This window comes from Leptinotarsa decemlineata, unplaced genomic scaffold (assembly GCF_025532065.1).
Source record: "Leptinotarsa decemlineata unplaced genomic scaffold, Ldec_3_MD MMD2_tig00026354_RagTag_RagTag, whole genome shotgun sequence".
NCBI lineage: Eukaryota > Metazoa > Arthropoda > Insecta > Coleoptera > Chrysomelidae > Leptinotarsa > Leptinotarsa decemlineata.
Window position 1 is genome coordinate 23,290,902 of NW_027412702.1, and position 26,622 is coordinate 23,317,523.

Consider the following 26,622-nt stretch of genomic DNA (forward strand, 5'->3'; position numbering starts at 1 on the left):
TGGACCAGTAGACAAAATTCTACGTGCATATTTTTTTTATTGTTATTCATATGAAAATTCGAGCAATCGCTAATGTCGAAGAAATTCAATTTTTTTCAATACTTGGGATATTCAAATGCCTTTTGTTGAAGTCAGAACAAGAAGGTAAAGTTTCTGATTCACATTGATGTGATAATTTTTGAATGGTCTTGGCAATTTTTTTTTGTTCGTGAGTGAATTCATATATATCCTTCAGCAACATTGGTGATGTTTCCACCATTATCAGAAAGTACCTAACGTCGCTGAAGTTCGATAGAATACTATGGCCTGTGTAATTTTTAGGGTTGGGTAAATTTCAAAATCTGCTATTCTCAATCCCAGATTTCCAAAACTGGCATTGGCTTGCATTAGATGTTACATTATTTGGCATTATCCGGGAGTGTAATATCTTGAATTTCATTGATCAAGTGGTATGAATTCCTCAAACTGAATTTTGATTTGATATTGGTGTGGTTTTGAATAATTGCAATGAGTTTTTCGGATATTTTAACTGAAGGAGCTGTGACGAAAGAAACTACCGGTCTTATCGGGTAGTTAACTTTGTGTAATTTAGTCAATGAATACAATTCACGTGGTAGTGGGTTCATGACTAACGATCGGAATTTTTCCTTTTCATCCATGACACAATGAATATTTTTCAAAGTTTCCTTGACTTCTTTCTGGTATAAATGGGTAAGGTCGTTTCTGAGACAATCATACATTCCAGCATTTAGAAAGTCTAAAGTCTTCTCCACGTATTCTTCTTTGTTCATGGCTATGACAGTTTTGCCTTTATCAGCTCGCGTAAAAATGTCTTCATTTTCATAGTAAGTGAAAAAATTGTACCAATTTTCTCAAAATGCAAATTCTGAGTAGAAAATCAAAAACGAAATCGTCTGTCGTCTTTAATTTGTCACAAAAATTGCAATCTAACCGTTTTATGATCTATTATGATTTTTCGAAAATATTTTCAAAATGTTTAGTAAAACCTAACCTAACCTAACCCATCAGTTTTGCATTATATATTAAACATCCAACATCCAAATGAATGATCTAGGAAAGAGCAGAAGGGCACCTACTTTTTATTTTTGGTGATAATTCCTATTTTGAAAGCTGAAATTTCGCCAAAAATGAAAATTTGGCACCATCTGTTGATTTTTTCAATTCATTCAGTTTCTCGGTAGATTTTAAAAAGTCTGGGTCATCATCAAATTCATTTGAATGAAATATTCACGAGTGAAAGTAGCTTATTTCTTCGAATATTCCGGTGCTAACGTGAACTCTTTTTTTGTAGGTGAAAGAAAGAGGATTCGTCCTCGCAGAAATGGACACAGAGCTGTGGAGTGACGAACCGACCCCGTCAGCTAGTCGTCATGGCAGTCAAGATGGTGAAATATCAGAGTTAACCAAAGAAAGCTGGGAGGTACGTCGAATTAATAGATTTTATTTTAACATGGCAATAGTTACGTAGAATTCGGCGTTGACGGGATATAGAGAATTATCAGTTGACACTCGATAAGAAATTATTGAATGGGGAAATGAAAATTTGAGAAGAAAGAATCGTGAAATTCTACAAGATATTAGGCAAGTTAAAGAACCACCAGAATCTTTCGCATTTGAAGTATATATCTCAAATATATATCTGTAACTTTCGATAAGTGATAAATCGTACATTCCCAGTTCAAAAATAAACAAACGAATGTTTTATCTTCTGTGGCGCGAGAAATTATTTTACACTGTCTTCGCTTCATCAGTTATCTCTTTCCGAAAATATTATTTCAAAGTTTTCTTTTCTTTGATGTTATGAATATTATTGAGTAACAAATTTTTCTCACAATATCAAAGACCATCTTTACAAGTAAACTTTTTCCGAAACGATGTTCAGAAACACTTTTCTGGAAAATATCTTGTTCAATTCGAATTTATCGATGGCATTCCTCATCTGTTTTCCGTAAGTCAGTTACTATTTTCAGAAAATTATTTTTATGAAACATAACACTGGATATCAAACATGTATTTCATTTTTTTTTCCTAAAAGTGAAACGGGTGACAACTAGATTAACTACTCATTTAATTTATATTTGAAGAAGATTTATTTTTAAGGAAGACATTTGAATTCATTAGCGTTGGAATGAGATATATTTTTGAGGGAATAGAATTTTCAGTTTTCTGAAAGATTTCATCTTCTTTATTATTTGAAACAAATATAGTTTCAAAATGAAAAATCAAATGGTGAGTTCTACTATCTAGTCAGGTCTTTCATACTTCTTCAATTATACCTTCTATCGATCGCAATATGCTTTCTTTTTTCTCCATCTTTTTTGTTTTGAGTCAAATTTAAGGACTTTCATTCTTCTTTTGACCCCCGAAAATATTTCGTGCTCGCGTTATAGTTTCCGAGGTCATGTTTTTTAACTTCTTGGATGGTTTCGTCGATTTTGTATTTCGTTGGACAATGCCATATATTGAAATTTCTCTCTACTTTTTTGATAATTCTTTTCAATATAATGACTAATTTTTTATAACCGTAACACTGATCCTCGTTTTGTTCTTATTTTCTTTTAATTTTTCTCTGGTCTAACATGATCTCGACTTAATAAAGAGTTTTTTTTCCAAGAACGTATTATCTCTTTCATATCAATTCAGTCATTTTATTCACCCCGATTCACGAAACTTCACTAATATATTTCCTTACTATCTTTATCAAACAGTAGAATGCAAGTTGAGTTTTCACATACCTGCATCGATCCTTGTCATTTGGAAAGCATCACAGGATCGTATCAGCCCATTTGTAACGTTGAGTTTTTTTGTCATGTTTGTTATTTTGAACATTAAATTAAAACTCATATTTTACTGTCTCTTTTGAGCAATATGTCCGTTTGATTTGCCGTTCTTGAACAACAGAAGGTATTATTTTTCAAATTATGGTGTCTTTACCGGTTTGCACAATTCAGTAAACTGATACTGAAATCATTTAATAGAAAATACTTGATGACTCCAGATCTGAATGTTATTCTTCATAACGAATACCTCAGCATTGTTCTATATCCTTCAAAACAATATGGACATTATTTTTATTACTACGATGCACTGTTTGGAACCTTTGGTGTAGTAATGAATATTACCGGAGTTTTATCCCAACACCAAACCGTTATTTTAACACCTCGACACGTGTTTCGATCCCAAGTGATCATCTTCAAGAGGAAGATTAAACTAAACTAGTAATTTTAACACCTCGACACGTGTTTCGAATAAAATCAAACTAAACTAGTTCAATCTTGCTCTTGAAGTTGATCACTTGGTGATCGAAACACGTGTCGAGTTGTTAAAATAACGGTTTGGTGTTTGGATAAAACTCCAATATTAATCATGTTTATTCATAAGTTGTTGAACATTCTCATTTACTATCATTTCTCCACCCGTCAATGCTGAATTCTCCGAAAATAGTTTTGAATATATAGTTAAAAATGTAGTAAAGTGATGGTGGTGAAATGCAAAATAAAATTTTGGTTGTATTTGGTGGTGCAGCTTATCAAGGCCCCCTATGTTAAGATCTACAGCATCATCAAGACGCAGACAATGTCGGCAGATGGCAGCGATGAGGTGATTTCACTCACGCACGACACCACAATAGCCACACTCTCTTTAATGATTGATATGACAGTTTATATAATTGATTCTCTTCCCTCTCTGGCATTTTATATACTACATTTTCGACTCTCGGTATCCGTTAATGTTGCGATCTTGAGTAGAATAACCGAATAGGACATTTCGTCAATGATTAACTGATTTGAAGTTTTTATTATGATGATGGGAAGGTAAACCGCTTCGTTACCTAACGCGTTACTTTACCAATCTGTCTGGCTATCCTATCTTTCATACATATGTCAGCGGAAGGCAGGCTCCTCCTCTGTCGTTAGACAAACGCTCAGTATTTAGTGTTTGAGAGACATATACAGTTGACAGTATTATGAAAATCTGTTTGAAGGTGATTGACAACGATAGTAATGTTATTTTTCGGGAATATTTACCCTCATATTAATGTTTTTAAACGTTTTGCAAAACAAAAGTGGTAACCATCTTCAAGAGTTACGCCACTACCATATATGCGACCTTTATTGTATATTTAGTATATTCTGCTTATTCATTTTCGTTTTGTTTATTCATGAATGCAAAACAAGCTTGTCAATAAAGTTTCATTAACGTTTACTTCTTTCAGTTTAACATTCCTACAATAAATTTTCGTATGTAAACACGGAGAGACAGGTTATTAAAATTTCAATTAGCCTGGGTGTATATTCAGGATCCTTATCATTCGCTACCTAATTATCTAAACGATTCATTATAAGAAGGTACTCAAATAACAGCGGAATATTTGAACCATTTCTGTTTCGGTTTAACTTTTACATGATGAAAAATATTATTTTAGGCCAAACTATCTATTTTGAATAAGATGGATAATGTTATCTAGAGATTTGTGATTCACTATTTGATATAAGCTTTGAAAGGTATGAGACGAAAATGAATCTAACTATATTAAAATAAAAAAGTAAGAATCAGAGGCAGTACTGTCTGGTGAATATGACAGGGGAAGTAGAATTTGAGTTTCCCGCTTCACTCCATATGTATACCCCTTAACGAGCAACTCTATGTATGTAGGTCTACACTCTTGAAGTTTGACAACCCCTATAATCTTCATTATTGAATTTTATAGTTGGCACCCTCGATTTATGTAGGTCCCCACTCTTGAATTTATAAGTTTGACTACCTCTATAATCTTCAGTGTTGAATTTTATAATTGGCACTCTCGATTTATGTAGGTTTCTACTCTTGAATTAATAAGTTTGACGACACCTATAATCTTCAGTGTTGAATTTTATAGTTGGCACCCTCGATTTATGTAGGTTTCAACTCTTAAATTTATAAATTTGACGACAACTATAATCTTTAGTGTTGAATTTTACAGTTGGCACCCTCGATTTATGTAGGTCTCCACTCTTGAATTTATAAGTTTGACTCCCCTATAATTTTCAGTGTTGAATTTTATAGTTGGCACCCTCGATTTATGTAGGTCTCCACTCTTGAATTTATAAGTTTGACTACCCCTATAATATTTAGTGTTGAATTTTACAGTTGGCACCCTCAATTTATGTAGGTCTCCTTTCTTGAATTTATAAGTTTGACTACCTCTATAATCTTCAGTGTTGAATTTTGTAGTTGGCACCCTCGATTTTTATAGGTCTCCACTCTTGAATTTATAAGTTTGACTACCTCTATGATCTTCAGTATTGAATTTTATAGTTGGCACCCTCGATTTATGTAGGTCGCCACTCTTGAATTTATAAGTTATATAAAAATTTATAGTCGACACCCTCGATTTATGTAAGTCTCCACTCTTGAATTTATAAGTTTGACTCCCCTATAATTTTCAGTGTTGAATTTTATAGTTGGCACCCTCGATTTATGTAGGTCTCCACTCTTGAATTTATAAGTTTGACTACCTCTATGATCTTCAGTATTGAATTTTATAGTTGGCACCCTCGATTTATGTAGGTCGCCACTCTTGAATTTATAAGTTATATAAAAATTTATAGTCGACACCCTCGATTTATGTAAGTCTCCACTCTTGAATTTATAAGTTTGACTCCCCTATAATTTTCAGTGTTGAATTTTATAGTTGGCACCCTCGATTTATGTAGGTCTCCACTCTTGAATTTATAAGTTTGACTACCTCTATAATATTTAGTGTTGAATTTTACAGTTGGCACCCTCAATTTATGTAGGTCTCCTTTCTTGAATTTATAAGTTTGACTACCTCTATAATCTTCAGTGTTGAATTTTGTAGTTGGCACCCTCGATTTTTATAGGTTTCCACTCTTGAATTTATAAGTTTGACTACCTCTATGATCTTCAGTATTGAATTTTATAGTTGGCACCCTCGATTTATGTAGGTCGCCACTCCTGAATTTATAAGTTATATAAAAATTTATAGTCGACACCCTCGATTTATGTAGGTCTCCACTCTTGAATTTATAAGTTTGACTACCCCTATAATATTTAGTGTTGAATTTTACAGTTGGCACCCTCGATTTATGTAGGTCTCCTTTCTTGAATTTATAAGTTTGACTACCTCTATGATCTTCAGTATTTATAAGTTATATAAGAATTTATAGTTGGCACCCTCGATTTATGTAGGTCTCCACTCTTGAATTTATAAGTTTGACTCCCCTATAATTTTCAGTGTTGAATTTTATAGTTGGCACCCTCGATTTATGTAGGTCTCCACTCTTGAATTTATAAGTTTGACTACCCCTATAATATTTAGTGTTGAATTTTACAGTTGGCACCCTCAATTTATGTAGGTCTCCTTTCTTGAATTTATAAATTTGACTACCTCTATAATCTTCAGTGTTGAATTTTGTAGTTGGCACCCTCGATTTTTATAGGTCTCCACTCTTGAATTTATAAGTTTGACTAACTCTATGATCTTCAGTATTGAATTTTATAGTTGGCACCCTCGATTTATGTAGGTCTCCACTCTTGAATTTATAAGTTATATAAAAATTTATAGTTGGCACCCTCGATTTATGTAGGTCTCCACTCTTGAATTTATAAGTTTGACTCCCCTATAATTTTCAGTGTTGAATTTTATAGTTGGCACCCTCGATTTATGTAGGTCTCCACTCTTGAATTTATAAGTTTGACTCCCCTATAATTTTCAGTGTTGAATTTTATAGTTGGCACCCTCGATTTATGTAGGTCTCCACTCTTGAATTTATAAGTTTGACTACCTCTATAATCTTCGGTGTTGAATTTTGTAGTTGGCACCCTCGATTTTTATAGGTCTCCACTCTTGAATTTATAAGTTTGACTACCTCTATGATCTTCAGTATTGAATTTTATAGTTGGCACCCTCGATTTATGTAGGTCTCCACTCTTGAATTTATAAGTTATATAAGAATTTATAGTTGGCACCCTCGATTTATGTAGGTCTCCACTCTTGAATTTATAAGTTTGACTACCCCTATAATATTTAGTGTTGAATTTTACAGTTGGCACCCTCGATTTATGTAGGTCTCCTTTCTTGAATTTATAAGTTTGACTACCTCTATAATCTTCAGTGTTGAATTTTGTAGTTGGCACCCTCGATTTTTATAGGTCTCCACTCTTGAATTTATAAGTTTGACTAACTCTATGATCTTCAGTATTGAATTTTATAGTTGGCACCCTCGATTTATGTAGGTCTCCACTCTTGAATTTATAAGTTATATAAAAATTTATAGTTGGCACCCTCGATTTATGTAGGTCTCCACTCTTGAATTTATAAGTTTGACTCCCCTATAATTTTCCTTCTCCATTGTGAAAGTGATGGAAGGTCTCACGCTGTTGATGTGTTTCAGAAAGGCGTCTAGTTCAGTATTCCCATGGTTCCATATTATGAAGGTGTCGTCAACATATCTCAACCAGACTCGAGGTTTCTTGTGGGCTTCTTCAATGGCCAGAGTTAATTATTCTTTTTTACTTGTTTCAGGGATTTCAAATCATTTTATATAGTAGACAATGGAAGTCCGAACTAGTGAAATTCATATCAAGGTTAGGTTAGGTACGTACAGCGCCATCTGCGCGCGAATAGATCAAGCAATAATGTCTATAATTCTGTCAAATACAGATCCCGAGCTTGAGAGTTACAAAGAAACATACATACATGCATACATACATACAAGTGAAGCTAATATAAAGCGCGTAAGTTTTGATTGACCAACTTCTCTTTTTTATATCCACTCACAACATAATCAATTAATTAATTAACCAATCAATTCTCACTTTTTATTCCAAAAATGTCAATTTATGGTTGGACTGCAGCCTCAACGCATTTTTTGTCAAGTTTTGGGAATATGGTAGTAATATAGCTGCAGGGAGTCCACCCGAACCAGCAAAATTTTCAAAGTGGTACATGATAATAAAAAAAAGTTTGGGATCCTCTGCTTCAGAGGAAAATTATATCAAAATTATCTACATTCATATCCAAATTCTAAAAACTGAGAATAAGCCGAGTTTGCACTTATTTAATGACCAGCTTATAATTTACACAGAACATGTAGACAGCCATGGGTAATATCAAAAGCAGTATTTCAGGGCATATGAAAGTATCCGGTAGAGCTGACCTTGAAATATTGAGAAGATTCGTAACCGGACGTCATTTCATCCCGTGAATTGGTGCAGCGTCACAGCTGATCAATTGAGAAAAATCTAAATTCGAATGAGTAGTAGATAAAATTAATGTTGGATTTGAGAGCCTGCCAAAAGACATTTTTAGTCGCGGATTCACCGTGAGTTTTATAGCGGTACACTTCATAAAAAATGCGGGCACTTACGTTTGCTCACCTTTCTCCTGAATGTATTTTTAGCCTGGGATGATTAGATGTAGATATTGAAGATATATAGACACTCACTCCTGGCCAGGCATTTTTTTGTGAGTGAATATTCATGGAAAACATTTCTAATTGGAGAATTCTAAAGAAAAATTGAGATTTCGTGGTTTGCATATACACCGACTAAAAATAACACAAATAAACATATTTCTCCTCAAATGGAAAATACTGTAGTTATATTTACATTAAAAATTGTGCAAAACGTCTTTCATAAACAATAACCAGAGTGCCAGACATTCTAATTCTTCCATAAACAATTTTAAATGAATTTTTCATCTTGAAAGGATTCTATGTGTTGGTGTCAAAAAACTTATAATGTAATATGTACAACAAAAAAGCGCCCAAAAATACTTGGCCTGGGCAACAACGGGAATCAAATAATTCTTGAAAGAACGTTTTTCTTTTTTGGTAAAAATGAACTGTGATATTGCGCTTTATATTTCTAAGGCCTTTGACCGTGTGTGGCATGAGGGTTTGCTGGCCAAACTTCGATGCTATGGCTTGTTGGATCATTTTTGTGTATGGCTCTTCAACTTCCTGAAGGAGTGAAAGTAACCAGGTTCAATTCAGTGCCACAAAAACCTAGGCATGGGTTTTCTCCAAGAAGATAAATGTTTCCTAACCAGATATAATAATGTCAGGTCAGACAATTCCACTTTCTGCTTCGATAAGTTTGTTGGGGATTAAAATGGACACCAATATGTCTTGGCACAATCATGTCGGTGGAATTGCAAAGGCTACTTCTCAAAAGCTTGGAACACTCTTCTGAACCAGAAAACTGTACACAGCAATTGTTGATGCTTCATAAAGCTCAGATCGGACCTCCTTTGGAGTATTATTCTCATGTATGGAGCTCCGCCTTCAAGCATACCCTGAAGCTGCTGGTTTTCATCCAGAAAAGAGCCATCCTCCTGATTGGAGACGCGAACATCACGTGCAACCTTGATAGCCTGGAACATCGAAAAAAGGTTGGAGATTTGTTTTTTTATAGATACTTTTACAGGAGGTGTCCAAGTGACTTGGCATATTTGATTCCACCAAGAGCGGTACATATCAGAAATACGCGACGGACTGTGGCTGTTCATCGTTTTGAGGTTCAACTCAGTACACATCGAACTTCACTGTTTAAGAATTCTTTCATCTGAGGAATTGCGTTTATGTGGAATGAACTTCCTGAAAACTTTTTACCAAATGAAGTTAATCTCCAGCGATTCAAATCCAATGTGAATCGCTACTTTCGCACAGACACCGCTCAGAGAGCGCCTTAAAGATTTTTCTGTAGTGCTTATGTTTTGTCCTTAAAAAAATGCTTTTTCGTCACTTCAAATCATCTGATGCAATCAAAATACAGAAGATATTTTACTCACTATAATATTCCTTGCTGAAGATTAGATGAAAATGAGGACAAAGAATCGATCTAATTCCTCGAGTTTTCGCACTAACCCTGTTGAAGAACTGACCATTATATAGAACTTGAACTTTTTTATGCAATGAAAATTTGAATACATAAAATTTTCCAAAACCTCTACAGAAATTTGAAATGTTCATAGAGTTGACAACACTGAATACAAACTTAACAAAATATTCTTTTTTTGCTTCAACCGGGTGACAGCAAAATCATTATACACGTCGCCATTCAGTTGTTTGTGTGATAAGAAATATGAAATTTGGTAGAAAGGTATAGATAAAGGTATTTGTTATAATTGAAACAATTGGAAATCCCTTCTGGTTTAACCGAAAATGGACCCAAGTCAAATTTGAATAGAACTCATAAACCGTTTGATAATAATAAAATTTTGTTTTGTCAACGATATAACACAAAGGGTAATTTCTATTCAAAGTGCCACCAAATTCAATATATCGACACAATGACGTCACCAATGGAAATATTATCAAAGAACTTTTTTGAAATGTCATTTTCAAACCTCTGTGCCAGTGAAAAAGTGAATTTCAAAGTTGATCTGCAGTCTCATTGTAAAGTATTAACCACTGACACAGAAAAATGAACCATACGATATTTTTGACATTTCTTTGTAGAAAAAGAAATACACTTCAATATTGAAGTTCAAAAAGTGCCAGTTCCTATATAGATTTTCGAGATAAATTGAGTAAAATTGTCATTAAAAAATAAGATGAAGGGTATGTGAGTATATGAAAAAATTAAAAAATTTGATTTTTTTCCATGAAAACTAAGCAAACTTGGTGTCTTGTATTTCACTATCTCAAGTTGTTTGAGACTATTTCTATAGGTGACGTATAGCTCCTATAGTTCCGAAATATTGAATTTTATACCGCCATTTTGAAAAGAAATTGTCTTTCAGGTTATATCGTTGAAAAGAGAGTTTTATAGTCTATCAAATTGTCTAGAGAATATACAGGTTTCTATTTTCAGTTGTTTCGTCATTAGAAAATTAACTCCAATGAACTATATTCTTTTCGAATTTCGAATTCCTTACCCGTCGTTAACTTAGCGGTGTGTAAAGTATCAACGACTCTCAGTTTTTACAACACAAAAGTATGAATACTCTTTTTGTCAATTTCCACCTCACAAACACAATTAATACATGCAGTATTCCTATATGTCACTAACAGAAATCAAAATAGTCTGATACTGACGTGTAGAGGGGCCTACATATCCAAGACAATGAATGTTTCGAATGAAAATTCAAAACATTCACTTCACGTTCCTTAGATATGGCAAATGTCTGTCAGAAGCCGCTATTTCCCAGGTTAATACCTGGGAAACAGACTCCAACTCCAACAGACATTTGTGCTTACAAAGACAATCTTTACAGGTGTGTTTAATTTATCTGGGTGGAAATAAAACTCCGAAACCGGTTTGTAGATATTCTCCCACTTGATTTCAGTGAGACCGGCTACTTAACAGACAAGAAGCACCCTCAAGAATGTTATCTGTGGTGAAACTTGCACAAACGCCTATCGGAAGCAAATCATTATTCGTAATGATATTAGTCAGGAAAATAAACAGACGAAAGTTTCACCTTTCAGATTGTATTACCACTGAAAATAAAGGTTGTTAAAATTAATAAGGTTAAACATTCCTGATATGTTGATTCAAATTCATGAGTACGTTGTAGATTTTTATGGAGAAACTTCTACTTTTACTTTTCTATTTTAAGATTTGCGATAGAGACATATTGTAGAGGCAAGTTAGTAATTTTCATCCATAATTTTCAATATGCATTTTCGGAAAACACGCATGCCTTTGGTACGCCACTGATTCACCACTGGCCGACTTCCTTCGATTAACCATTATCACCTTTTACTCAATAAATAAACAGATAAAATATTGTTTTATGTGGACAGGAAGTATTTCCTTGAATATTTCATTTTCAAAAGCTTGTTTTCAACAAAGTTTTGCCTGCCATTAATGTTTACTTCCTTCTAACGTAAACATGTGAAAAAATTAAAGTGTTAATGGAACAGGTCATTATTTAGATAGAAATTGATTTAAATTCAGAATTTTCTGACAGATCTAAACAATATCCAGATTTTGATACTTGCGTACATAACAGTGAATGAAAATATTGTTCATCGATATCCAATTGTGTCTCTTTTCATAAATATTGATACAAGGCGAGCTTGCGTACGAACCACCACTGGCACAAGTCGAATCATTTATGAGGAATGAACAAGAAAATATTGGAATGGGATAATGATTCACGATAATATTCGAATGTGGTTTATATACGACACAGTGTCAAACTGAAAGACAGTTTAAGTTAGTTGGTAGAATAGTTCGAGAGCCAAGAAAGCGACGGTGAACTAATGGAATAACTGTAATAATTACAAAGTGTAATTGAAGTGAACTGTTCAGTTGTAATTTGTGTCATTACATTATTAGATATCTTACACGTTGCTCTTGTAACTTTATTCCAGAAGCTTCCATCACTGAAGAGTCTGAAATATAGCTCTGCATTTAAATGTACTTTAAGAGTAGTGTATTAATTATAGAAATTTTCCAAGACGTTGAAAAGGTTATATATTCTCACAAGAGTATTGTAGTACATATAATGAAAAAAAGTTTATAACTTGCAATTATTCACAGAGTAGATCCATCTTCATCAAAAAAGGCAATATTATTTGTACGACGAATAAAAAGAATGTTCGTATTTGAATTATATATTACAATAGGATGTTTGAAATAGTTTTTTCCGCTTATTATTTGTCATCCCCATATGAACGCCAACTATCAAAAGTTGAAACATGTTTTTAACACAAGGAACAGTATCATTTTTTTCATTAATAGTTATTATTGATTTGGGTAATGTCATAGTCATTTTCAAACAACTGTAACATTTGCAGTCGAAATAAAAGAAAAATGTATATTTTATCGTCACGCTGTGTATTCATAGAATTGCGCCCACAGTTGCAATAACTAAAAGAAGGGCATTCCTGAAAATGTGGCATAAAGCGCTAAGGAAATGTGACGCACTGTTTCCTGTGTAAATAAATTTGGTTTTACCCTACGTCAGTAATATTTTGGTTTTGAAAACGTCATTGTAATGGTTTTCAAAGTGTGTTTATCTATTGGTCTCTAGATGGCGTCGTGAGCCTAAAAATACATCCCAAAGAACCATAAATGGTAAAGTACCCTTTGGTCACTTTTTCCGGGGACGCCTGTGGTTACTTAACTATTCGCAAATTTATCATTTAATGGGTTGTTTTCCGAAGATTAGCCAGGTCGAAAATGTGTACATAATCTGCCAGATCTTTTCCCTTACTCTCTTCTCCTATAAATAGATGCGACTTTTACTGCCTCCGAAAACATTTCACACAGTAGTGGCTTCAGTTAGATGTTTGGTGTTTAGATTTAGTTTTATGCATAGCCCTTCCTTCCTAAAAAGTTAGTGTTTCGATACCAAAATATATTTTCCGAGAAAACTGCACTTCGGATTCTCTTTCGAATTTTTGGAACGGTTTCAAAAATTCACCTCCACCGCGGAAGTTTGTTTCTGTTCCTATTCAGTTTGTGACCTGCAAAGAGTGTGTTTATAAACATGCAAACCGGGTTTTTAAAGTTGGGAGTAGTTTTCAAAAAATGGAAGAAAAAGACGAACCGTTCGGAAAAGGATGAATTGAATAAGGTAGTTATGGAAATCATTGGATGTGTTGATTCATATAATAGACGGGATATCGCTATTCGCAAATATTTAACTAGTTCAAGTATCAATATCAAAGGTTTGTTTCACTTTTATTCCTTGGGAAAGAAAGGTTTTCGCTTTCTACTTCTCCATCTTCTTACAAAAAATGAAGGAATATTCCAAAGGAAGAAAAAAAGCTCTCAATTTCAAAATAAACTCTTCACAACGATGTACAGATCATGCAGAGAAGTAACTTTCACACACAAACTGGAAAAAAAAAACCCACTCGAAACAACTACTTTCATATAAACAACTACTTTCACGTGAATGATGGATGATAACTGCACACTCAAACTTCAGACTACTGAAAGTTACCGTCTTTGTCCATGAAAAAATGCTCAGTTATCAGATCATAACTAATATTATATTAGTAAGATGGTGTACAATACCTTTTTTGAATTTAATTTCAAGAATGGTTCAAATCATTGAAAATTTTTACATAATCTGTTATAATGACAGCTTTTGATCACAAATGCTTTCTTTTTGGATTGTTATTCAATAAATAACTATTGCCAATTCGTACTCTCTCATGAACACTACCTATTTTCTGTTATGAAAACAATTTGATTATATCAAACGCCTTACATAAATATAGATTGAATACCATCTGAATTTTGCTTGAGAGATCCAAAGTTGTAGACATATAAATGAATCTATGAAACCAAACACAGTTTACAATAATGTTTTTACAATTTTTGGTATTATTGAAATAACTAGAAATGTACCTACTCGTATATTTTTTAGAAGTTGTATTAGTTGGACAACTTCAATGTTGTCAGGAAATTTGCCTGTTTCAAAGCTAGTAGTTGGACCAAAAAGTGGAAAAAGTTTTGATGTGTGTACATTAAATTCACTTGTGTTTCAATGACGTCATCATGAACTTTACTACCTGTTTTGAAAAACGCTACAAAGATTGAAAAATTTTAAATAACCATTTAGTAGAAATATATAATTTTTAGGATTCCGCATGGCTCGATTTTGTAACCTCTCCTTTTCGTGTTATTTGTTAATACCATTTCGTGATATATCGCGCATTCTCAATTTCTCCTACATGCCGATGATCTCAAACTTTTTATAAGAATCGAAAGCGAAGAAGATTCTGATATGCTTCAAAATGATCTCAATAATATATCTACTTACTTTTCAGTATCTGACCTATCTCTCAACGAAGCTAAATGCAAAATAATGAGTTTCACACGAAGGAAGTCACCCAGTATCAAGGACTATTTCATTAATCACACCAATTTACAGAGAATCAATGAGATGAAAGATCTCGGGATCATTTTTACTGGTGTGTTCAGTTTCTCTGGGCACATTGAATACTCAGTATCTGAATGTTATATAAAAATGAGCTTTGTCGTACGATCTAGCCGTGAATTCAATCACGATACTTGTTTGTTACTCTGTAACTTCATTGTTCGTTCTAAGCTGGAATATGGTTGTGTCATTTGGAATCCAAAGACCTTTTTATATTCTGATACTATAGAAGAGTCCTGAAAGGATTATTAGGAACACCCTTTTTCAGAAAATACAATGTCTGGCCTTTATTTATATCGTATACGATATAATTTACAAGAATTTAATATGCAACCATTGAAAGATCGCCGTGAGTCCTCGGAAGTGATTTTTGTTTTCAACATTCTCAGAAAACTGAAAGTACCTGAAATTCTCTGTACTATTGATTTTATTGTACCTGACGTAAGACTGAGAAGAAGAGACAATCTATTTCGTGTCTCAAACAATTTGTCTCCTCTTCAACATAGTCTCGAAACCGTTTACAAAATGGTGAGGAACTGTGAACTGAATATATTCAGTATTACAGAGGGACAATTCCTTCGAATGCCCAAATGTGTCTGAATTTTTTTTATGGTCATTTTATTATTTATTGTTCTATATTGTTATATTTTATCTCGATTTTAACTGTATCAATGAATACTATATGTAAGGAACTTCTAAAAAAATCTGTGCATTATGTAAGTGGAAACCATTCTGTTTGTTGTTCAGTATAAATAAATTTCTATTGTATTCTATACTCGTTTGATAAAATAAAAATAGCTGGTCTTGGAATTGGTCAGTTGAGAAAACCAATATTTTCACGTAGAACTTCGTTTTCTGTGTTATTGAAGGATCCTCCATCTACCAAGCAAATTACCCTATTAGAAATATCATTCAATATTATATCTAATTCATAATTTTTGTACAAGCAGGTTCTGCCCATGTCCGAAGAGTTCCGCAGAGCCTTTTATTCATCGGTAGCCCCCTCATTAGATATAGACCTTTCCCCTCCTGATCTAATCGGCACCACAGAAATTCTGACGGACCACCATCGAGAGAATTTATGTAGGCATTTACCTGCAAGAGCAGAAGGCTACGCCTGGACTCTGGTCTTCAGTACGAGTCAACATGGATTCAGTTTGAATTCGATGTATAGGAAAATGTACAAACTCGAGTCGCCCATACTGATGGTTATAGAAGACACTGACAATAATGTAAGTATCTGACTTCATGAGATATTAGCTAAAACTCAACTCTTAACATATAGTGCACCTCTATTTATATTATTTGTTTTGTTGAAAATTATCAGTTTCACAAGTCATTATCCCCATGCTCTTCAGCATTTTCGAAAGGAGTTGAAAAATGATATATGATATATAACTAAACTATATCCATCCAACAAACAAAGCAACCCAAACAAAGATAGATGTGTCATCAGAGCCTGATCACCACGCACATTTGCATCTATTGGGTAAAATAAACACGCCACCTTACGCTGGCCAATCAGATTTAACTGCAATCGGCTGGCGGAATTCATTGTTATAGTGTCGGAGTGGTCGGTTACGTTTTATCGCGTGTACTCTGTACATATATGGTATTTTAAATAAAGAAACTGCTAATTTGTGTCCCTACACTCAACCTAAAAAAAATCTCATACCCAGCCGCATATTAAAAAAAAATAAGAATTCGGCCGCTCCTTAGCGCGACTCTGTACAAGCAGCCTCGTCTTGGATATCACGTGCACTATGCATGATAATGTTTTGGAGCACTATGTTGCTTGGATGGACAGAGAGGGTCCTGTTTGTCAACACGGGCATGATTACTTGGCATTTAAATTCACCATAAACCACATTTTCCGCCCAAAAACCACTCTCAGGGAATTTTCTGTAGTTCTTGTACATCTATAAAAAAGGTTGAGTTATTTTATTAACTAAAAAGAAGTGACTTCTTTCCGGTGGCTATAATAAAAACATTAATTGCCAAAAAACACAATTTTTTCACTTCAATGAGCCTTTGAAAAAAGTCACAACACTTTTTCTATAACTGCCTGGGTTAGGAATTTTCGGAGCAAATCTGAATATTTGTAAAATGGTATATTTCCTGAACAATGATCCTATCATACCATTCAAGTGTTTTTGCGTCAATGGCGGTTCTGGACTGATAGCTTCATTTTAGCTCGATCACTTTTCTATATATTTAATAATTCCCTATCATCTGGCAAATTCCCAGACTATTGGAAAACCTCATATGTCACCCCAGTATATAAATCAGGTCGAAAATCCGACGTGTGTAATTATCGTCCAATTTCTCTTAGCTCAATCCCTAAAGTTTTTGAGAGCATCATTTTTGATTACCTTACTTATGACTGCTCCTCAACTATAGGGACCCAACAAAAAATCAGCTGAACTGGGTCTGATTACCCACGTTGATTTTCTGTCTGATGCTCTGTTCAAGGGTCTGCAAGTTGACTCTATGTATACTGATTTTTCCAAAGCTTTTTACAAAGTTAATCATGAGCTATTGGTCCATAAACTTTGTTGATAGGCAAATATTGCAGTGACTCAAGAGCTATCTCACGGAAATAACACAAATTGTTAGTTAATCATTACTATTCTCATACTATCGCAGTTACATCGAGTGTTCCACAAGGTTCACATTTGGGACCACTATTGTTTAACCTTTTTATCAACGATCTAATTAGGTGTTTCCATGAAAGCGAAGCTTTCCTATTTGCCGACGATTTCAAATGTTTCAAAATAATTAAAAGTGAAGCTGATACATTGTGTCTACAAAACGATATAGATTGCCTATCTAACTGGTGTTCGCAAAGTGGTATGTGTTTGAATGCATCCAAATGCCAAATTCTTCACTTTCATCGAACACATCATCCAATCACTTTCGAATATAGTATAAATAATCGTACCTTACATTCTGCTATTGAAACCAAAGATCTAGGTGTGATCCTAGACTCCACACTCAGCTATAAATCACACATTTCCGCTGTAGTTCAAAAATCTATGAATATGCTTGGCTTTATAAAAAGAACCACTCGTGATCTCACCAACATCACTGCTATTAAATCTCTTCATTTTTCCCTGGTTAGATTTCATCTCGATTATTGTTCCACATTTTGATCCCCTCATTATGTTACACAAAAAGTGAAACTCGAGGCCGTACAGTAATTTCCTGCGATATATTGCCGTCAATATGTGTGTATACTATGACTATACTGCATTGGAATGCTTTTTGAACATACCTTCTCTTGAGGCTCGCAAAAAACAGAGATTTAATACTTCTATTCAAAATTATCAACGAAATGACTATCAGCCCCAAGATTCTCTCCAAAAAATCTTTACATGTCCCCAGTCGTTCAAATAGACAGGTGCAAACGTTTTACGTTTCTTTTCACAGATTTAATAATTCATACAGCAGCTTTATTCCCAGAACACTTCGATTGGCTAACTATTTAAATAACCTTCAAATCTTTAATATATCAGTTTCCCGCTTTAAAAACCATATTCTTCACTTCTGCTTGTGTTGTTGTATTGTGTCTAGTGTTACTTGCCTGTAAGAATTATATTAGTTCATATTATTATACATTTTAATTTTTTCTCAAATAATCTACTTGTTATCTTACTTCGGAATTGTATTATTCTTATAATTTACTTTTAATCCACTGTATTGCATCAAGTACTACATATTACTGTACTACTTATATCTGAATTGGGCGTGTCCGTGTATATATAAATAAATAAAACACATCCTTTGTCCGACACCAAGACTTGGACCAATTACAGGATTTAAAAGTGGTAGCAATAGACCCCAAATCCGTGCTGAATTTAAGTGGATCAATTGATACCCCTTGAAAATGTATAATTTTCATTTTCGGTAAACATAGATTCCACAATACAAGAATGAATGATCTTAAACCTAAATTTAGGGTAGATTTTTTGTTTTAAATTTAGTGTCTGATGAATCCACGCATTCATATAACATGACATTCTTTTATATAAAAAAATGTCACAAAAGTTATACTAGAATTTATCACCTTTGCATATAGAGGTCACTTTTACGATAATGAAAATTTTTCCAGTATTACTGTTTCATTTTTTTTTGTAAGGCGTTTGATTAGAGACGATTACAGTCGTGACTAATATCTAAATTCATCTAAATGCCGTACTTTTGGTAAATTACTCTTCTCTTGGGTAATTACTTACATTTTTCCAAGACTTTCACATGCGCCACCAATGAGTGACGACATGAAGCTGAAACTAATTTTTTGTTTTGGGACTATGAATTAGATACATTATTGAGAGCTATCAAATGATCCTCAGAATAAAACACTTGACATATCTCATATGGCTCTTCCAGAAAATGTAATATATTTGACAGGGGCCCTATACCTCAGGTACAAAAACGAATTAAGGCTAGATTTCTCGAAGTTGTGGACTGTTATTTCAAAACGCCTTCCTTTTTCAAGTGGTCGTCAGTTAACTGAAGCAAATAAGCGTCTCGTTGACAATCCCTAAAAGACACAAAATACTTTCTAGTAGAGAACCTACAGGTATTTTTCAACTTTTGTTCATGAAAACTTCTAAAAGATTTTTGATATATTTATCATCACTTTTTTTTTTTTCAGGTATTCGGTGCTCTCACTTCCTGTGCGCTCCAGGTTTCTGACCACTTCTATGGCACAGGCGAGTCATCATTGTTTTCCTTCACTCCCGAATTCAAAGTCTTCAACTGGACTGGTGAGAACCTATATTTCATCAAAGGCAACAACGAGAGCATCAGCATAGGTGCAGGCGATGGTAAATTCGGTCTGTGGCTGGACGGAGATCTTTACTTAGGCCGAACAGAATCCTGCAAGACATACGGCAATGATCCCCTCACTCCAAAAATAGATTTTCTGGTGAAGACATTGGAATGCTGGGCGTTCGTCTCAAGTTAGATTCGGAAAGCTTGGAATTACGAGTTGAGTACGATGGTCGTTCACAGTGGTGCATATCAGGAGCAAATGGGATGTATGATGGTCAACATTATTTTAACAAACTTATATTAGACAGAGCTTTAGTCGTAGAAAAGAGAGAGGCAATTGCACAACTGTCGGATAACTGATTTAATTGAAAAGAATTCAGATTATTTTCTTTCTACATCCTGTCGGATGTTCGGAGTTTTCAGACTCCTGTTGATTTGATAGGATGTGGAAGTTGGTGAAACGTTCCCAGAACATATAGAAGTAACGGCTGCCGTTCACTCATTAAAACACGTTCAAATTAGTTTTTTATGGATAATGTTACGATTAAAGCTGTTATGAATATTATATACATTATACGCTTAGCTAGCTCATTATTATAACTGTCAAAGAGATTCTCGAGAATAATCTAGCCACTCATCCAGGTTAACTTAGCTGTTATTTCTATTGCTCGAGTGTGAAACTTTTAGTTACCTAGTCATTTTTTATTGTATATTTCGATAACCAGATGGCGGAGAAGCCTCGGGTGGATAACTATGTGCGAGTCATTTGTGTCGCTTGCTTACAACGAATGACTGTTGATAGAGTAGATAGGAAAACCACCGTGAATGACAAATATAGTTCATTTTGAGTTACATTCCTAATTACATGATTTTTTAATTGAGTATTTTTATGTTTTGCTTTCCAAAAGTATACTGTTTCATAGTCAATACCGTCTTCTTAATTTTTGGTTGGAAATCAGTTGTTTCTAAAAATTCAATAGCATAATTTCGAAAATTTCAAATACAGATTGAGAAGGCAGTGAATATTGTACAATAAATCCCTGTCGATTGAAAATAAAGGAACCGTTACAGTTTGTACATTACTCACTTTTTTTATTTTTCATCATTAGTATTATTTTCAATAGGATGTCATAAATACATCAACAATTATTACATAGAAAAAATTGTTGCTGTTGAGGCAACAATAATTGTCAGTTAATAATGAAACAAGAAATCCTATTCAAAAAATTTCAGAGTATTTTCTTATACATTACCTGTGCTGTGCTAACAATACATAGTATTTCAAATGTCACTAACTACCACAAATCATTTCTTTGAACTAACAGGAGTTGATATCAAAATTATTCATCATCCATAACAAGAGGACCATAAAACTTTGGAGAAGTCCAGAACCAATGGAAAAAAAGTAGCGCCCCGAAGATTTTCTACAATAATTTGAATTTAATAATTTTTAAATTGCATATTGTCGAGTTTATAATCGTTCACAAATTCCTTCACGCAAAATTTGTTTAAGTATCTGATAGTACCTTCAACTCTTCCTCTTCTAAACGAATACTCAACTTTTTTAATATCTTATTTCACTTCAAAGATATGATTGACTGAAAATCATTAAATTAGCCTTTCAATTACAGCTTTCATATAAAATCCGAATCCAACAATCCTTAATTTTAATACCTGAACCTCTTGAGTTTAGAATTGTTTGTTAAAGAAGTTTGGAGTTAGAGGATTTAGGTTGTGAACATTGACAATCAAGATAATTTAATAAATCTCAATGGATCTTATTTCTGAAACCAAAAAAAGTTATTTGAAAAATTCAAAACTAGTTTCGAAGAGATATAGTGGCACTTTCAAATGCTTAAAAACGAGTTTTGTATGAATTATTCAAATGATAGCTCGGACATTACAAAAAAAAACATTTTTAGGTTAGGTTAGATCATCTCAAATTCCTGATGTAACTGCGGATGTGGAATATGGATACAGTATACCAACATAATTGAGAAGTTTCAAAAACTACACCTCACGATTTGATCTCCACAAACTTTATTTGAGAAATATATCACAACATGTTTCGCTAAGACATTAGCTTTTTCAATTATGGTTTACCTCTAGTATATAAATATTGAAAATGCTAATGTCTTAGGGAAACGTGTTGTGATATATTTTTAAAATAAAGTTTGTGGAGATCAAATCGTGAGGTGTAGTTTTTGAAATTAATAATAATAATAATAATATTTTATTTTCCACTTGACAATATACATTGTATGAGATTCGTTGGATAAACAGAAATCATTTTACCTAATAAAAAACATTAAAAAATTGATGAATATAAGTTATTTTCATCTGTCAGTTCCGGACAAAAAGTAATCCACAGAATAAATACACTTTATTACTAGCATATCTTTCAATCTATTTTTAAAAACATTTAGGGTAGGGGATTCAGTAATATAATTCTAGGACAGTACGCAGGTTCTTAAGCATGTACAGCAGTGTATTCAACTTATTAGAAACATATATGCAGTGATTTCTGAAATTCAGGGCTTCATCAAGATAAATTCCTAGGAATTCAACTATCTCGTCTTTCTTAATATAGCTGCCCTGAATACAAATGTTGAGTTGAAAGCATTTTTTTTGATAGTTGTGAAATCTGATGAATCTTGTTTTAGTGCTATTCAGAAATAAAAAAAGTTCTCACTGAACCACTATGGATCTTCATCAAGTAACGGCCGAATCAATCAGAAAAAAAATTATTGGGAAAAGTTTAGTCTAGTATGTGGTTCAGAGAAATGTTGGCCTGTGATTTGTGAAGTCATTATCCTCTCATGCAGAGGATTTGCTCTTAAAAAATATAATTTTCTGTAACGTATCGAAAATTCCTTTATGGTATGTCTATTATCCGCTACTTGGACTTGAGCTGATTAAAACTCGTTGTGTAAAATATGATCACCCAAGCATAACTCGGATATACCAAGTTTCAAAAAAAAACAAGAAATGTTTCATATTTACGATAGTATTTCAAGTTTATCTTCCCATTTTCAACTATTCCTGACCAAAAAAATTCTGATGATTTGAAATGTTGAGCTATTGATGTGATTTCAAGAAATATATAATATATGAATGTTTTGTACAGAAAGTTGTCGACGGTATGTATATGTGTACTGATGACTTATTGAAAAATGTATCAAAAAAACATATTTAAACCTGTATCAGTTGTTTACATTGAGGTAGAATTTCAATCTTCTTCTATTTTGATTGCATTTTTTCGGATGGTTTTCCTCGCGACTATCTGTCGACTTTTCCAATGATTATCTGCGCAGCCAGGTTTGGTTATGATTGTGTTGTAGCAATTATTGTTGGAAGCTGCCTTGGCTGTAGTTTATAATTATCTGTCAATTAGATGCGTAGAAAACATGCCATATCATTTGTCAATTTGATGAGTTAATGTTTAGAGGCTGTTATGCGGGCTGCACGTCCCAGATCCAAACGGTTGCCTGAACTCTCAAAAAAATTGAATTTGTACTTGTACAGATGGAAGACGGTGTTTCACTATTTGAATAAAATCGTACTTGCTTGCAAAACTTTCAGATGTGTTTTGGAAGAAATTCAGTAGAAATGATTTTGAGAGTACATCCAATTATTGAGATAGTCGATTGCCTTGTTGAATAGAACTCCACTTAGGTTTGCTTATTTAGCTTACGACGGCAGTCCGTACATATGATGTGAGGCGTTGCAGAAAACACGGGCAGATCGTTTTTGTGAATTTTGTTACCAAGTGTTTGATATTGAGGTAGATCTGCGCTTATTTTTTGTAACGTGTCTACCTTTACTTAGATTAGGTGAACTTGATGTCTAAGATTTGTGGACCACTTTTAATATTCGAACATGATACTTGTAGATAAAAGTTTCCACTAGAACTGTCATGATTGAGTGTTAAATTGGGCCTGAAGTAACACTTATTTAGAAATATTTATCTGTATAAAATATTGTATATAAAATTAATAAATAGTATCTTATAGTTGTATTTTAGTTTGTTTGTTTTATTTCCTTACCAACAATTCTTTAGATGGATTTATTGAAAAAAACTGTCAGAAAAGTTACAATTGCAATCTCTGGTATAGAATGAGAAAAAATTAAGAAACACTCACCAGAATTATAAGACCTTTTTCGAATCATGTGTCACAGTACTGTTAACAGTATAGAAAAAGGAAAAAACATGACATGAAAATAGGCGTTTTAATTTCTTTTTTAAGAAGATTCAAGTGCTGTCTTAGACATTAGTCCACAAGTTGTTTGACAACTGAAAAATCAAAAAAGTTAATTTAAATAACGCATGCAATGGAAATCTTTTCACAACTCTTTTAGAGAAACTTGTGGACGATGGCCTGTGGAAGTTACTGGGTGTTGAATACAGTTCCTGTATTTAAAACGTCTGATGAGCTCATATGTGAAATTCCAATTTTTTAAAACTTGTGAATGATGACCCTTCTGTGTCCATCTGTCTTGTATAACTATACAGGAAAGGATTTACAAACTCTAAAATTCAAAAAAATCATCCATTGTCCATCATGATACTTATCAATCTCTACAAATTTAGGAATAATTTCTTCAAAAACAATAGAATTCTTCATTTCCCACCAGGCAGCCTCTCTAATGTACAACAGACACCAATTTAGGAAATAAAATAAATCACTCTGAATGGAATAACTAGTCCATTGGGTTGGCAACCCACAAAAAATGATATTTCAGTAGCCTGAATCAGCAGCATGTTAGGTACTAAATTTCTATTTACAGTTAGTTATCAGTTTCACCAGAAGGGCGACAATTAATCAAAATTTAAATTCCTATCAAATAACTCCTCCCACACTTGAAAAACAATGTCTACAGCCATCTGAATTTCGAACAGGTTGGAGCCTGGCTCCCTTACCCTCTCGACTGGCGTTTGATGGACAATCTCCCTTGCCCCCTCCCGAGTTGAGTGCCCCGAGTTGAAATCTCCACACGGTTACTGTGTGCAGAATATCCCATCTCGTCCATCCACCCCCGCTCCTCCGAAGCGGTCCTCAACTTAAAGATAGGCACTTCAGCAAGATTAACATCTGACCTCTTTTAGTCGAAAGTCAGTCTTTAGGTACTTTTGCTTTCTAATCTATTGTTTGTTTTTATCGTGGATTTCCTAACTGATTTTTTGCATGGGGTCCCCAAAAACTAACCGGAGACGAGTGTCTTTATGTCGCGAGCAAGTGTTGTTTCCCAGTGAATCTGAAAATGAAGTGAATTTGAAATCTAGTTAAGGAATTTCTATACTTACTGGAGCCGCCTGATAGCGACTCTCAGAGGTGGTCTCTGGTTCTGCTTCGTTGGCCTCCTGAGTTTATCCCTCTCTCGGAATCTGGAAAAACAATGTTTGCAGCTTGACAGTGATTATTTAGTAATGTTGGGTTTGGAGACTAACCTAGTAGCTTTGTATATAGCTAGTCTATATACAAAGAAATTCTTAAATAATGTACAAAGGTTTGGATATATAATGCAGAAGTGGCGCCATCTATTATGGAATGAATTAATCAAAACAAATGTCAGGGTTGACTAGAAACCAAAATAATTTTGAAAATTCTTATGGCGCGACTTATGAATCACCAACAAATAAATCTTAGCAGTAACCTTAAAAAATTAAAATGGATGTGTTGGATCATCATAAATCATGTTAGTCAGGGAAGCTATAGATTATGCTGTAGACGACCCCTACCGATATAGAAGGCCAGACACTCTGTCGAATGAGGCCCTCATATCCCCCGTTAAAAGATGAACAATCTTTTCATCCAAACACACCAGCCAGGCAGGGGTCCACCGTGAAGGGCGGTACTGATGTCCGAGGACATTCATGCCGCCACCCATGATCAGTTATGACCCGCTTATTCTTCTGAACGAGCATCAGTCCTAAGGGTAAGGGAGCCAGGCTCCAACCTGTTTGAAATCAAGATGACATTGGTCATCATAAATCATTATGCATTATGATGAAGTGTCATCATAAATCATAAGGCTTTTGTTGAATACAAAATGATATATATTTCCCGACAAGGCAAATAGAATAATAGTTTCAGTTCCAATTAGTTATATAAGTTATACCAAGATGGATAGAAATACCATCACTGGGAGTCTTATATAAAATATTTTGACAAAAACACTCAATCATTACACTCATTGTACTTCGGCATTCCATCCACTGAGGCGCTAAGCGCACACCAAGGACACAGTAAAAGCTAACTTCTACTGTGCCAATGTTTTTAACGTTTGGATATGGTTTTTGTTCCATCTTTCAATATGTGTCCAGATTTTGGCAAAACAAAAGCGAATTAGATTTTAGAAAAATGGGTTTGAATATTATGCTAAACAACTCCTATACCTTGAGTCTATATACAAAGCCTATACCATCCCAAGGACTGAACCATATCGAGAGGCTGAAATAATAGACATAGGACAAATTTGCTTCCTTTGATATTACATCAATGAAAGAAGCTACAACCATCAGGTACATTCATTTCACTAGATATGGGGTGAATTAATTCTATTGAAATATGACATACCTACAAAACCATCAGACAAAGACGTTTTACGTACCTTGCATCGAAGCTATATGGTGTCATCCTCTGCCATTTCAAACTTCTCAACTGAAGGAATACCTTTATTCAAGTCTAAAATTGAAAAACCAATATTACTATCCCCTAGAAAGAAAATTCATCAGTTGATTGCTTTGAAATAAATTAAATTTAAAACTCACCTCAATGTTCATCTAGGTGGCTGTATTTTGTATTTTTCTTTATTGATATTACCCTCATTAAGGAAGGTAGAAATGAAATAAATGTGATTTCATCTCCTGAAGATGCCGACCTGATCGGTGAAACGCGATTTGAGAAGAGTAACGCAGTTCTGGTGTTTGAGAAAAGAGTTTGTTTTGGACCGTTTTTATATTTAATCATTCT

The 26,622-nt window shown here is 33.9% G+C and overlaps 1 protein-coding gene across 12 annotated transcripts in view; it reads left to right on the forward strand.

Annotated features, from left to right (window-relative positions):
- mtd (TLD domain-containing protein mustard) overlaps positions 1-23,671 on the forward strand; it is a 312,338-nt gene extending 288,667 nt beyond the window's left edge. For 11 of the 12 annotated variants that reach the window (XM_074184319.1, XM_074184321.1, XM_074184323.1 and 8 more), the window contains 3 exons: positions 1,313-1,441; positions 15,823-16,104; positions 19,530-23,671. In XM_074184319.1, coding sequence (XP_074040420.1) covers positions 1,313-1,441; positions 15,823-16,104; positions 19,530-19,841 — 723 coding nt within the window. In that variant the 3' untranslated portion in view covers positions 19,842-23,671. Of the gene's footprint in view, positions 1-1,312; positions 1,442-13,258; positions 13,559-15,822; positions 16,105-19,529 lie in introns of those variants that run through there. The other variant, XM_023159278.2, reaches the window with a different exon arrangement.
- Positions 23,672-26,622: the final 2,951 nt, after the last annotated feature.